Below are 14001 nucleotides of genomic sequence, written 5' to 3' on the forward strand. Positions count from 1 at the left end.
CAGTTACATTAAACTGACTTTTTCCCACTTAAAAATACATTAAAGGTCAAATTGTATAGCTATAATGGTCAAATACTGATAAACCATCTCTATAGAAAGGACTACTGCAATATGAATACTAAGACAATCTAGTTTCTAGTAGTTATGTTTGTAAGCGTGTGCATATTGCAGTCTCTGCAACTGATGTGAAGGTCTCCAGTCTCTGAAATGCATAAGCATTTAAATGGGCAAACATTTATATGTATTTTTGAGTACTATTACCATGAGACAGAATATCTGATCTGTATTGTATAAATCCATACTGCCAATTTGTTTCACTTAGTTTCATAGCAGATCTCTAGACTCCATCTTAGCCAAGCTTAGAACATGACAGCTGAAGGCTGAAGCTGCAGTACGAAGTGAATATGATCATTCCCGCAGTGGGAAATACCACAAGTGGAACAATGTGTGTCACAGCTCTTACTGTACAGACAGTATAAGCTTATGCCAAAGCACTTCATCTGGGAATTAAAGCTCACTTTCAAGTACAGATAACTAAGAAGTATAATACCAAGTTTAAAATCTCTACATGAAAATTTCCAATATCAATGCATAGAAGAAATTACACTGTTCACAAGAGTTTGTGGGTTTGTGTATAAACAGGACTAGTTCACTGGAATCACCTACGGAATACAACAAAATAAGCACTACCACTACAACTTCCTGCTTAAAAGATAGTTACTGCAGTCTTTAATGAAGCTGCACCTTCAAGTGTTTGCTGCAGAACATTTATTTCAGAACCACACTGCTCTAACGTATTTTTTAATTTATACAAGATGGACAAATTATTAAGAAACATTTTGACAAATTACAAGGATCTGGTTATTGTAATACAGCTCAGCAAGTCCACAGGGAGATTTCAAATTGCTCAGAGGTATTTCTATCACGATGTTTACAAACCAGATGCAGTGGAGGAGGAAGGCTGGTATGGAACTTCTATCACACATGAATTAGTAAGAAAAGCGCCAGCACAGCCATAAAAAGGTCAATATAGCATACAAGCATAAAACAGAGTACTACGAGTATTGTTTATAACTATTTATAGCAGATGCCAATCATGTCCATAGCAGGCTTACAACTACAGCTCCTTTCATAATTCCTTACATCTTTTAAGAAATTGCCTTTGTTAACATTGCATCTATAAAATAGTCTTAAATAAATAGCAGCAAGGTATACCACCTATTCTCCACTTGATTTCCCAAAGTTATCTCATTGAAAATGGTAGTGACTGAAAAACCCCCAAAATAATACTTTTCTAAGTCTCTGTAGACAAAATAATAAAACAATATATACTATATAATTATAGAAAATTAATATAATTAATGTAATTGCATAGTGTGTGAAGACAGAAATTCAAAAATTAGAAATCATGAGGGACAGACAGAAAGTAAGAATTAGATGGGAAAGAACTGTTAGTTTTACAACTTAGAAAAGCAGGAATTATTTTCCAAGTTCCATTAGGTCAGTGGGTCCAAGTTTATTACAGCATCCATTGTGGCCCCAGTCCAGACTGAATTCAATGGGAATCTTTCCATATGCTTTGGATCAGCCACTATGCTGTCATGCCTTATATCATCTTTGTCAACTGGGAATAACAGAGTAGTTCGTTCAGACTAGTCTGCCTGAAGTTCCAGAAGTCTTTAATTACCTGTTTATTTATAAGACCATTCTTATATTTATCTTCTTAACAGAAATTAACTCTGCTGAAAATGTAGTACGGAATGAATTTAGTTAACTTGTCAGTCAGAATGAAGAAGATAACGCAGGTTGCAAATAAAGTCTGTTAAAAATACATACACCTAAAGTGGACATAAAATTTGTAGTTGACAGGAAAACCTGCATTCAGTCTAAAAAATATGGTTGAGCCTACAGCAAGCACTGTGTAATAAAGAATGATTATTGCAAGTCTTGTGCTGCCAAAGCTGTCATCTTCCTCTTCCTAAAGTGGGAACAAGACTAACAACATCTGTTATAGTAGCTACAGTAATCAGAAAGTCATCAGCAAGACTCTGCCCTTTCTACTCCAACTATTCAGAAATTAGAAGAAACCAAGAAACAATCACTAAAAAACTAATTCAACTAGCCAAACCTATTTGTAAAGAAATACGGATATATGGCATATGCCTACCAAAGTCTTACTGCATCAGCTGTTTATGTCGAAAAAACCACCCCACCTGAATAACCATTTCACCTTATTCATAAATTTATTTACAGGCAAAAGCCAGAATTTTCAACAAATGAATCAGGCATTCTTTTGAGACCCACAAGACATGATTTGCAGAACAAATACTAGTCCTTACTTCTCTTATGACTGTATGGTGACACCTCTGAAAAGCAGGCCATCAGTATTCAGAGTTCAGCTGCTACTATCAAGGCATCTCAGATTAGTGGAAAAGAATTAATATTAGAGTTGAAGCTAAGAGTTTTGATAGACTCACACCAACCAGTTTGCTGAGTCTCTTGATCACTTTTCTTTTAAAGAATGACGGGAAGTAATTTGTTCTAAATATATTACTTAGAAAGAGAGTGTTATTTCATAGCAGTGCCTACTTTAAGGCAATATAAAACTTGAATGAGAATGTAGTACTCGGCAACATTTTCACAAGTATTAAACCCATACAACACATGATCTTTTGAGCACTGGAAATCCAACAGGATTTTTATGCTAAGAGATTAAAAATAGAAATACAACAATAATCAGACTAGGCGCGTTAAAAAATAAACTGAAAACCACACATTTTTCAGAGAATGCATCGATCTAGATCTGGCATTCCTGATGCAGTTATAAGAGATCAACAGGCAAACCGGAAGTGTATAACAGTGGGAGTCAGGTCAGAAGCTGAAAGCCATGTTACGCTGTTATCACTGGCATAAATGAGGCCACATCTGAAGTCTTGTGATGTGACCTAAATATTAAGGACAACCTCTACCATTTTAAGTGTTTGCAGCTGTATTTCTGAAAAATAGGATTTCTGGAGAGTAAACATGAACAGTTGCAAACATTTAGACATACTACCTGTGGCAGGACAGCATATGTTAGGCCTAGAAGAGTACTATAAGCATCCTGCCAGCTTCACCCACAAGCACTCACTTCAGAGTTCCCATCTGCATAACTGTAAACACAAGAAGTCGTCTAACACAGCTTCCACTGAAACCAAACTCTGACAAAATTCTACCTGTGTTAAAAAGGATAGCCAGGTTGAAACTAAGCTCAAACAAATATTGATTTATTGTATCCTTGAGACAGTTACCCCCTCAAAAAACTGTATTTATCAAAACTGTCATCAGCAAGACAGATGACTAGTCATTAAACTGCTCAAGTGACAGCATGGCCTATTTTTGTCATCAGTAAAATGAGCCTGATTAGTGGCTTTATTAAATGCTATCTAAATTATTCTGTCCATACTGTCAAACTTTATTCTTACACAGAGTGGGTAGAATTGGATGGTCTGACTATTTAGGGAAAACAACCACATCAGTTGGAATTATTTACTTAACTTTATAACCTACTTTTTCCTGTTCATAAATTTGGGGATTAATAAGAGTAACAATATACCAGAAAGTATGTTGTCCAGAAAACAACCACACCTCCCAGAGGCTGGAGGCAAAGGGAGTTTAGTTCAACTGGGCTCTTCATCCTAGACAGTTGCTGCTTCTTAGATGCTGTCTCAAGATGCATTCATTTCGCAACCATGCTCTCTTTATTTGCTAAAGCCAGAGGGATCATAAGATGGCTATTTCTAAAAAGACCAACCTAACAAATTAGGACATGCCTAATGCTATTGTGGCTGAATGGAAGAAATAAAGGCTGTCTGCATGTATGTTTGTGTGGGTGGGGTATCCTTGCGACCTGCTGAGCCGTCCCAGGGCCGCAGTTGCCTCTGGCTGGTTAATGATACAGTCACACAGTTTAAATAGTATTATCCAAGGCCTGTCTTGAGCTTAGCCAGCCTATTTGGTGATCACAGGGAGAGCACAGCAGAGTCTAGTCCCTCTCTTCCACATCACTGCCCTAACTACTAGGGTATCCCACCAGAGAAGATCACACTGAATTGCACAGAACAGGAGCAGAGAGGAGGTGTTTACACATTATACATCAAATACACATTGGAGGAACAACAGAAACAACAGAAGCAGTAAGTTGCACAAGACATCCCTCACAGCCCCCACAATCCATCTTACTTTCCAGCAGATGGAAATCCAGCTACCCTCTACGTCAATAGGGGAGCCCACATATCCCATAGCTGAGGATAGTGTTCATTTTGCACAGCCGAAGTACACTTTTACCACAAAGTTGCTGCACAGAAATGCCCTTTGCTCCTCCTCCAGGCTCTAAATAGATGGGAGTACCATGTCTGCACACACAGTCTGGTGCTACAACATTAATAGAGGTAGACAAGCAGGTATGACTAGGTGTTGTGGTTTCCAGCAACTAAGTACTACACAGCTATTCACTCACCCCCACCCCATCCCTGCCCAGTTGGATGAAGAGGAGAATTAGAAAAAGGTAAAACCTGTCAAAAGAACAGTTTAATAATTGAAATAAAGTAAATAATAACAACAACAACAATCATTGTAATGAAGAGGAGAGAAAGAGACAGAAATAAAACCCAAGGGGAAAAAAAAGGTGATACACAACACAATTGCTCACCATGCACTGACTGATATCCAGCCAGTCCCTGAGCAGTAATTGGCAGCTCCCAGCCAATTCCCCCCAGTCTATACACTGAGCGTAAGGTTCTAAGGTATGAAATATCCCTGTGGCTAGTTCAGATCAGCTGCCCTGGCTATGCTCCCTCCTGGCTTCTTGTGAACCTCCTCACAGGCAGAGCCCAGGAAACTGAAAAGTCCCTGACGTTGGGTATGCACTACTTAGCAAAACTAAAACATCAGTGTGTTATCGACATTTTTCTCACACTAAATCCAAAACACAGCACTGTACCAGCTACTAAGAAAAGTAATCCTATCCCAGCTGAACTCAGGACACTAGATGTCTGACACTTCCTACTGGTTACCTTGAGGCAATTTCCTGGTCAGCATGTAGACTTTCAGATCTTCAGAAGAATTTCCTCTGATTATAAACAAAGCATATAGTGCAGTCTGGTTTGCCCTTGTTAGGATTGTGTAAATCTTTTGTAGTTGTTTATATATTGGAAGTCTTCCTCTATATTATGTTGTGGTGATTTTAAAAGACTTAGTGATTTTAATGTCTTACATCTGCCACTTCATTTCTTTTTAAAGCAAAAGTATGGGACTTAAGTGATGGGTTTAAATTGCTGTTTAAGTTGTTATATTGTGAAGCATTTACATTAATTTTAAACAAAATTATATTTCTTTAGTAGGTACAGGTCAGACTTAACCAAAGCTATCAGATCAGAAAGACAGCTATTAAAGTATTAAATACTTAGTTTTCCCTAAGTCAGAAAGGCCCTCTCCTTGTTATTTTTTAGATTATTTTTTTAAGAAAATCACGACTAGCTAACATTTTTTTCTAAAAATGAAAAGAGATAAAAAAAGGCTAGAGACAACAGAAGAAGTCTTTTTACTATCTCAACACATTTGTTATGGCATACTAATAATATACCAAAACCTTTTCACTTTTATTTTATGTTTTTTAATTAATATGCACTTTCAGCCTTTCTTACATATGAAGATACCATAGATCATAAAAGGTTAATACATCTCACAGTTATCTGCAGCAGAAAAAGAGGAAAAAATAAAGCCAAGTAAGGAATTATGTGCGTTCTTCACTTAAGCCAGCCAAGTAGGAAAAAAGTCTCTTGGGAGTGATTGTCCAGCTTTTTTCAGTCTAGTCACAAAGTTTTATGAGGTTTTGGTGAATATATAAAACACTTAAATGAAAAAGCTTGAGAACTTTTCAGCCGGGAGTGTTATTTCCATCTCCTAGATGTCAAAACTCTCTACCAAATTTCAGTACCACGTAACACATACTGCCTCTCATTATATTCAATACCACAAAATTTTCAGAATTTATAAATCTGTACCTCCTTATCTTACAATTGAAAAGGTAATTCAAAATGTAATTCATCTGGAAGGCAGCATTCCACCAACTGAGCTCCATTTACTGATCTTGGCCTACAGAAGAATTACTGATGGTTTGAAGACAGCTGTCTCTCTCTCGGCACTCAAGGCTTTCAGCTGTTTCTACAGATATCTTGGCTCCTCTGCTTCAAGCAAAGTCTGATGGCCTTCAAGAGCCAAACAAGGAAACAAGGAGGAGAAAGCCTAGCTATCACATATAAAAAGAAGGAAAAATCAGCTGCCCTGAGGAGTTGCCCAAATGTCAGTAGAGGAACAATGTCTTTGGGAACAAGCAAAGCAAAAATGCAGCAGCATGTACCCCAGCTAAGCAAGAAGAAGAGAGATACAGATAACATGGACAGTGTCACAAGATGCAAGGAATTAAAAGGCCAATAAAACTTAACAAAGGAGAGGGGGAGACAGTGAAAAATAAACCTTTAAAAGCACAATTAACAAATATATGAAAAAACATATAACATTTGCAGAAATTAGAGTTAAAAACACCCAAAATCTTTCCTTATATAAGTAACTATCAATATTTAACCACACCATTCTAATAATAGGAAAGAAGTCAATAATAAGACCATTTTATAAAATATATACAAATTGGCATATAACAGCAAAATAGTTAAGGTATCTTTGACTTTAAAGGCTTCTTTATTTCTTTTACTAAATCCAAATTTAAAGATGAACACCAGAAAATAAAAAAGCACTTTTTCAAAAATGTATGTATCAACCAATTCAAATCAACATGGATGAAACATGATGTACAGCATCTATTAACTAAAAAAAACCCACAAACCAAACAAATCAGTACATAAGGATATGTCAGCTATTTAACCACTTACGGGCTCTCCCCGATGTCCTTCTAGGCCTGGAGATCCAGGCTGTCCGGCTTCTCCCTTTAAAATAAAAAAGGCTGTTAAATACTTTATTATTAAAAAAAAAAATCTTCCTTAGGATAATAAAAATAATCATTACAAATAGTATATTATAAGTAAAATGTAAACCCAATAAAAATGATCAGGCTTCATCAACAAACATCTCTTAAAAACAGCCTCAAATACATAAGTGTTGTCAATCTGATATTCCCTCATGCTGCATCCTACAGACAGCTGTCAGTTTGCAAAAGGAGAGACAATTGTCTTTTGAATCAGAATAGCAATTACTGGTTGAAGAAGCACATAAAACAGTAATAAATTGCTGTTGTCTAATTGTTAGTACAATAGTCTGAAAACTATTTCAAAGCACTTCAGAACACAACAGTACCAGACGTGATCAAACCTTTATGTCCTTACTCAAAACATGTATAACAGTAAAAATATTGTGAAAAACTGAAAAATAATTCCAGAAATAAAAGCACATAAAACAAATTCAAAGATAATTGCATATATATATATAAATAATATGGTAATAATTAACTTAAAATTACAAGAACTGGACTTGACATAACAATGGGTAGCATCTGGGTTTAAGCTATGCTTTTTTTCCACATTCTTTCCCAGAATGAATATTGTAAGAAAACAGGAAAGCTCCAGCAGAAATTTCCTTCAAAGACAGCCTGTTTGGTAAGGCTCTGAATTTGATTACAGACATAGAATAAAACATTGTTTTATAGCAAGCAGATGGTGACGTCAAGCTGACAAAATGTTTGAATGAAGACTATGGCTTCTGTTAACTACTATAACATAAAATTAATAAATCTAATGAGTATGTCATATTTCTGTACTATAATACTTAAGAAAATAGTCAAGAAAATGTCTTTCAGTTTAAATGTACACAGGTTGACACAACTAATATACCGAATTATCTGTATACTGTTTACAAGTGTAAAACCAGATTAAAATACTCTCCAAATTCATGCTTTATTAACATAATACTTCACTTCAAAGGGCCACCAGTGACACTTAAAATTTTATGTTAAACAACTGCAACTATTACTTGTCCATGTTATTAAATACCAGAGAGGAAAAAAATCTATTTTTTTTTCTACTTTCTATAGCACCAGAAAAGGAATTTCTCCACCAACTCATCAGAGGGGGGGGGGGGGGGGGATGTCTGTCTGTCTGTCTGTCTGTGTGTTTTAATAAATTCATGTAGGCAACTAAGATCCTATCACAGAAGTCAAGACAATTGATGAAGACTTGATTCAGCTGACCAGCCATCAGGAGCTCAATTTCATTGCCTGCACACAGAGATTTGCTCATATTTCAGATACCCAAGGGTGTCTTGTTTGGATTCCTACTCCCACTCCAGAAAGGCATTTGCTTTCCATACAATCTATGACATATTTGTCAGCTCCCTTAGGATGCTTTGTACACTAATGCATCTCAAATGCACCAGAGACTTTTATATACACAACTAAACTGGCGGTACCTACAAGTTTGCCTTGTTTGATCTGTATTACTCTCCAGGCTCCACTGGCATTACATTGACATTAATGGCAACATAAGTAGCTACTACATCCATAGACGCAAACTCAGCTGAGTGTTTTCAGAATGTCTGTTAAATTCTCTTTGCTTGATATATTGCAAATGTCAGTGATAAATGCTCTTGTAGATATATATTAATAATGACAATTTGTAGGCAGGTACCAATGAGATTTGAAGATCAAAATGGAATTAATCTGCTGACGGTTGCTGAAGGTAACTTCAGAAAAATGAGCAATAAGAAAATATTTTTTTCCATAATTAGGATTTACAACTTCTTTTGCTAACATATTTTAAGGGTGTAAACTTCAGGGCAGTTAAAAAAAAACAGTACACCAATTTGACATAAAATAAAGTTACGCCATTACCTTTAAGCACAGTCTCATTTGGCCTTCCAAAGAGAACAAATAAAACAAGAAATATTCAGTTTACCTACATTAAAAGGTAAAATTTTATACATACTTTTAAAGGCTGTTATTTTAGATGAGTTTTCCTAATAAATTTTTCAATTGCTTAGTTATACATTGAAGTTGGGCAATTTTTAGAATAACAGTGCTGTAGTGTTGCATGTAAGTTTTAAGTTCCCCCTGTAATTTCAAATTAAGATACCTATGTGTGTTTTTCTACCTGAAGTTGTCTAGAGATATGTTAGGGATCTAAGATCCCATTACAGTGAACAGGGCCTTGATTCAGATACCTAATCACAAATGCCTGGTGCTGTCTGAGGTGCTCTAGGGCAGCCAAGGCTTTCACATTCAGCTGGCAGGTACCACCTACAGGAAACCTGTGTCCTTCTGAAATGGCACTTACAGGTCACCTGGGGTACCCAAAACCAGCAAATAGGACTGCAAACTTATGAGTGGTCTCGCAAAAGTTATAGCAGCTAACAGTCAGCAACTGAATTACTTTAGAGGCTCCATTTATTATATTTACTAAAAGCTTGGTTCAGTTGTTGACACATGGATGTGTAGAGTTATTTGCTGCTGCAAATTAGGGTGAAAAATTCTTCACCATGAAGACAGTCAAGGATGGAACGAGCTGCCCAGTTGTGCAGCCTCCATCCTTGGAGGTTTCAAGACCCAGCTGAGCAACCTGGTATGGATTTAGTGCTGTCCTGTCTGTGAGATGCCCCAAAGTCCCCTCCAGCCTGAGTGAGGCTGGGATACTTCTGGATCCACCTTGTTGTCAGCTGCTGCCTGGAAGGGTTTAGGTCTCATAGGTCTTGTGTCATATCTCCTTGCTGCAGCAGGTGTCACAGATATGCCATGGTATCCCCAACTGCTCCAGACAAGCATAGTCACAAAATGGAAGACCCAGATCTCCAACAGCAGCAATAGGAATTCAGACAAATGCACTTAAAAGTACACTTGCATTTTTGGACACTGAAGCAACGTTTATCTTGAGCAGCCCTACATAATTTATTATTATTGTTGTTGTTGTTAAAATATTATAGGAACAAAGCTGCTGTTGAAAAGCTTCTTTAGAACAATTCAACTGAACATTTACATCTCATATTAATATTTTTTTTCTGTGAACTTAAAACTCATACTGTTAAAGTCCATCTTTTCACAGATTAGAACAGTGCAAACAACTGGGTACACAAAAAAATACCTGATCCTGTAGTCTTTTCTACAGTAGAAAGACACTTAGAACACTTCAAAACTGTTCTAAATTAAATATAAAGGGCACTGCACCGTGAAGAGAATACAAACATAAATATGAATGCAACACTGAAGATGTTTTCCCCTATCTTTCATCCAGCTCCCTTCAAAAGCAATAATAATAATTAGATTACTTCCTTCTTAACTTTCCGCAGCGTATGCTTGTATATAAATCTCATTAACAGATTCACAGAGCTAAACACAAACAGGCTAAGGGACATGAAGTATAAACAATCTCTGATAATCACTAATACACTCTTAATAAAAGCTTTGCACCTATGCACAATCCAACAGAAGTCTGCCTATGGAGGGCAGTAACCTTTGGCGTTGCCCAGTAACACACATTATTTTAACCTCACAGAATAAAGTGGGTATATTTAGACCAATAGAGATGCTATTGAAGACTTTGCCAAGATATGAATATACATTGTACATACCTTGAAACCAGGACTTCCCGGTAATCCATCTTTCCCACTTCTGCCAGGGTCTCCCTGTGGGAACAGTTAACAGTCATCAGTAGGTGAATTAACAAGCAAAAGTTAAAGCTAAATTGTCTTTGCAAAACTTACGGATCGCCCAGGCATTCCTGGAAACCCCGTATCACCTTTCTCTCCTTTTGAACCCTGAGAAATACAGCAAACAAAAACTAAGTAGTGCTGCAAATTCAGTGTATTTAACCTATTAATCATGTATATTATTTCTTATTTTGAAAATGTATGGAAGATCTGTTTCTTTTTCAATTCAGGCAGTGGTCAATTAATAACTACACCCTGTTACAGAAACGTAAATGTGCTCTAAAATTACAGAAATGTGAAGACAGACCCTCTACCAAATTGCTTAAAACTCTAGACCAATAAATAGATGAAGAAAACATAAGGATAGGTGAAAACTGTTAACATTGGATGACCAAAATATGCTCTCTGAAACACAAACATTTACATACAAGCACACCCTGCTTTATATAAATTACAGGTTAAAACAACATCTCTCTTCCAGGCCACTATCTGTCTCAATCCATTCGTGTGCTCCTCTCCTCACTCCCCATACTCCTCTCCCTCTTCCCCTTTGGTTAAGTGGTTCATGTACATTTCTACGTATTAAAAAGCACAGGCTTCTTTTCAATGTAAGTATTACATATACCCCATATTAAAAGCACAGACACATTTGCAAATAATATAAGCATTTTGTATTCTGTTAAAATGAATTACATCGATCCATTAACAGAAGGATGAACAGAGTTCTCAGAATATCCAAATAAGCAGAGCATGAGCTGAATGTTACTAGACATAAGTATATCCAGCAAACTTCAGTGGAAATTTTTCTGAGTTAGGACTGCAGAATTAAGTTCTTTGTGAATACACATATTAAAAAAATATAAATAATATTGTATGAGGTGCAGGCACCCTGCACTGGCGGGGGCTGCAGGGCCCTGTGAGGGGTGGCCAGGGCTGCCCCGGGCCAGGCACAACCGGTTCCAGCCGGCTCCAACCAGCCCCCGCAGGGCTGGGTGGTGGTGCCTCGAGGGGAATGTATTTAAGAAAGGGCAAAACCATGACACAGGCAAAGTAAGGAGTGAGGGGAAAAGTGAGAAACACAGCCCTGCAGACACCCAGGTCAGTGCAGAAGGACAGGAGGAGGTGCTCCAGGTGCTGGAGCAGAGATTCTCCTGCAGCCCGTGGGGAGAACCATGGTGGAGCTGTGGTAATCGAGCTGCAGCCCTCAGGGGCCCCACGCAGGAGCATGTTTATCCTGAAGGACTGCAGCCTGCGGGAAGGACCCATGCTGGAGCAGGGGAGAAGTGCGAGGAGGAAGGAAAGCAGAGAGGAACTGTTATGGGCTGGCCATCCCACCTTGCTGCCTGTTCCCCACCCCATCAAGGAGTGAAGTTGAGCCTGGGAAAAAGCAGGGTGGAGGCGAAGGTGTTTTAGTCTTTGTCCTTTGTTTCTCACTATCCAAACCTATTTTAGTTGGCAATAAATTTAACTTTTCCCCAAGTCAAGTCTGTTTTGCCTAAGACTGTAATCAGTAGGTGATCTCCCTGTCCTTATCTGGACCCACAAGCTTTTCCATCTTATTTTCTCCCCCATACTGTGGACGAGGGGGAATGAGAGAGTGGCTGGGAGGGCATGAGCTGGCCAGCCAAGGTCACTGCACAACAGATACCAATAATATTTTGCTTTATTTTATGATTATAAATTGACTTGCCTTTTTGCCATATATCCCTGGCACTCCTTGATCTCCTTTAGGACCCCTTTCTCCCTAGACAAAATGTGTGTGAATAAATTAATTTTTAAAATAGAAGTCGTTACATACAGATATGTATACAAAGTGTACACGTATAGCAGACACCAAATGAGGAAGGCAAAGAGCTCCATCTGATATATAAAAGAATATGCTTAAGACAGTAAATGCAAATCTTGAATTTCCCAATCTCTCCTAGGGGAGAAGCCCAGAATGTCCAACACTGCTGATGAGACAATCCACACTTTGCAGGCTTAATGCTTCTGTTTTCAATGGAGAAGGCACTTTGACTTTCTTATCGCGTCAATATAGGTATGTACCTACATGAAAATTCAGCTCTTTCAAAAGTGCTGCACTCTTCTGAAGACCTTATTTGAAAAGTTTAAAACACAGATTTGGAAAAACTAAGAAGTAAATTCAGTTGTGTACTAACACAGAAGAGCAAAAGATATTGTTGATATTTTAGGAAACATACAAGTGGAATAAACTCATTGGGTTAGACCAGAACTATCCATCAAGATACTGTCACTTGAATGGCTTCAAGAAAATTATATATTTTTTGACATATTATTTGCCATGAAGAGGATTCTAAGTAGTAGTAAAATCAAAGTTCAAAGTTAATATAGAATCCCATAGAACAGAACAAAAATGAAAAAACCAGGCAGCTTCCATTGCTTAATATGTATGTAATGAAGTCCCATGGCCTATATCTTCCTTCAATTTCAGCATCACATCTATTCATTTTATGTAGTTTATCAAATGCACTGGCATAATATTGCATATAAACTTGTTTTCCCTCTAAACTATAGAGCAAGCTGAAACACATGAGTATTGTAACAAGAAATATTTAATTGGAACCTTTGGTGCTGGCATCCCATGTAATCCAGGAAAACCAGGTAGTCCACGGTCACCCTAGAAGAGCAAACATATTTTAATTCCTTATATCTAAAACAGTAGTAATATACTATAATAGAACTCATCTTTTCAATGATCAACAAATACTTGAAAGACATTTATACATCAACATATCAGCTACCTAACATCAGTATGCTGACTGATGAGTTTGTTGATCTTTAAAAAAGATTCAACATATAAAAGCAAAAAAATACACAATCACTAAATTTTTTAGAATACATTTTACTGTAATCTCTCAATAAGGCTTTATGGAGGTTCAAAAGTTGCAATTTAGCTCTGACAAGAGGAAAAAAAAAACTTTGAAAGGAGCTTTTAAAATCTCTGTAGGACCTGTAATAATTCTACCATCCATTCCTAATTCCCAAAGAATAAGGAAATTCCCTAAATCTGCGAAGGCTTTGCTCCTACATTTTACTGAAAAGATCAAAGACCTGCTGACCTTGTCAAATTTCTCACCAGCTTACTTTGGATGAGTGGAGTACTGAAAAATAAGGTATTAAGTACTTTTTCTAAACAAACAAAGTTAAACCAAAACACGCTGATAAAACAACTCCGGCACTTTGACAAATGAGTTCTTATTTCGCAGTTAGCAATTAAAAGCAAAAGCCAAAACATCAGTTCTTTTTTTTTTCCTCACAGGTGTCAGATACCAGGAATTCAAAAACTTTTGCTAT

General features: G+C 37.1%; 1 protein-coding gene across 1 annotated transcript in view; it reads right to left on the minus strand.

Moving 5' to 3' along the window:
* Positions 1-14001, minus strand: part of COL21A1 (collagen type XXI alpha 1 chain) — a 113832-nt gene that overhangs the window by 38374 nt on the left and 61457 nt on the right. The window contains exons 13-17 of the mRNA XM_037393041.1: positions 13271-13324; positions 12377-12430; positions 10741-10794; positions 10609-10662; positions 6930-6983 (exon numbers count right to left, since the gene is read on the minus strand). Of these exons, the coding sequence (XP_037248938.1) occupies positions 6930-6983; positions 10609-10662; positions 10741-10794; positions 12377-12430; positions 13271-13324 (270 nt within the window). The remainder of the gene's footprint in view (positions 1-6929; positions 6984-10608; positions 10663-10740; positions 10795-12376; positions 12431-13270; positions 13325-14001) is intronic.

This window comes from Falco rusticolus, chromosome 6 (genome assembly GCF_015220075.1).
Source record: "Falco rusticolus isolate bFalRus1 chromosome 6, bFalRus1.pri, whole genome shotgun sequence".
NCBI classification, from domain to species: domain Eukaryota; kingdom Metazoa; phylum Chordata; class Aves; order Falconiformes; family Falconidae; genus Falco; species Falco rusticolus.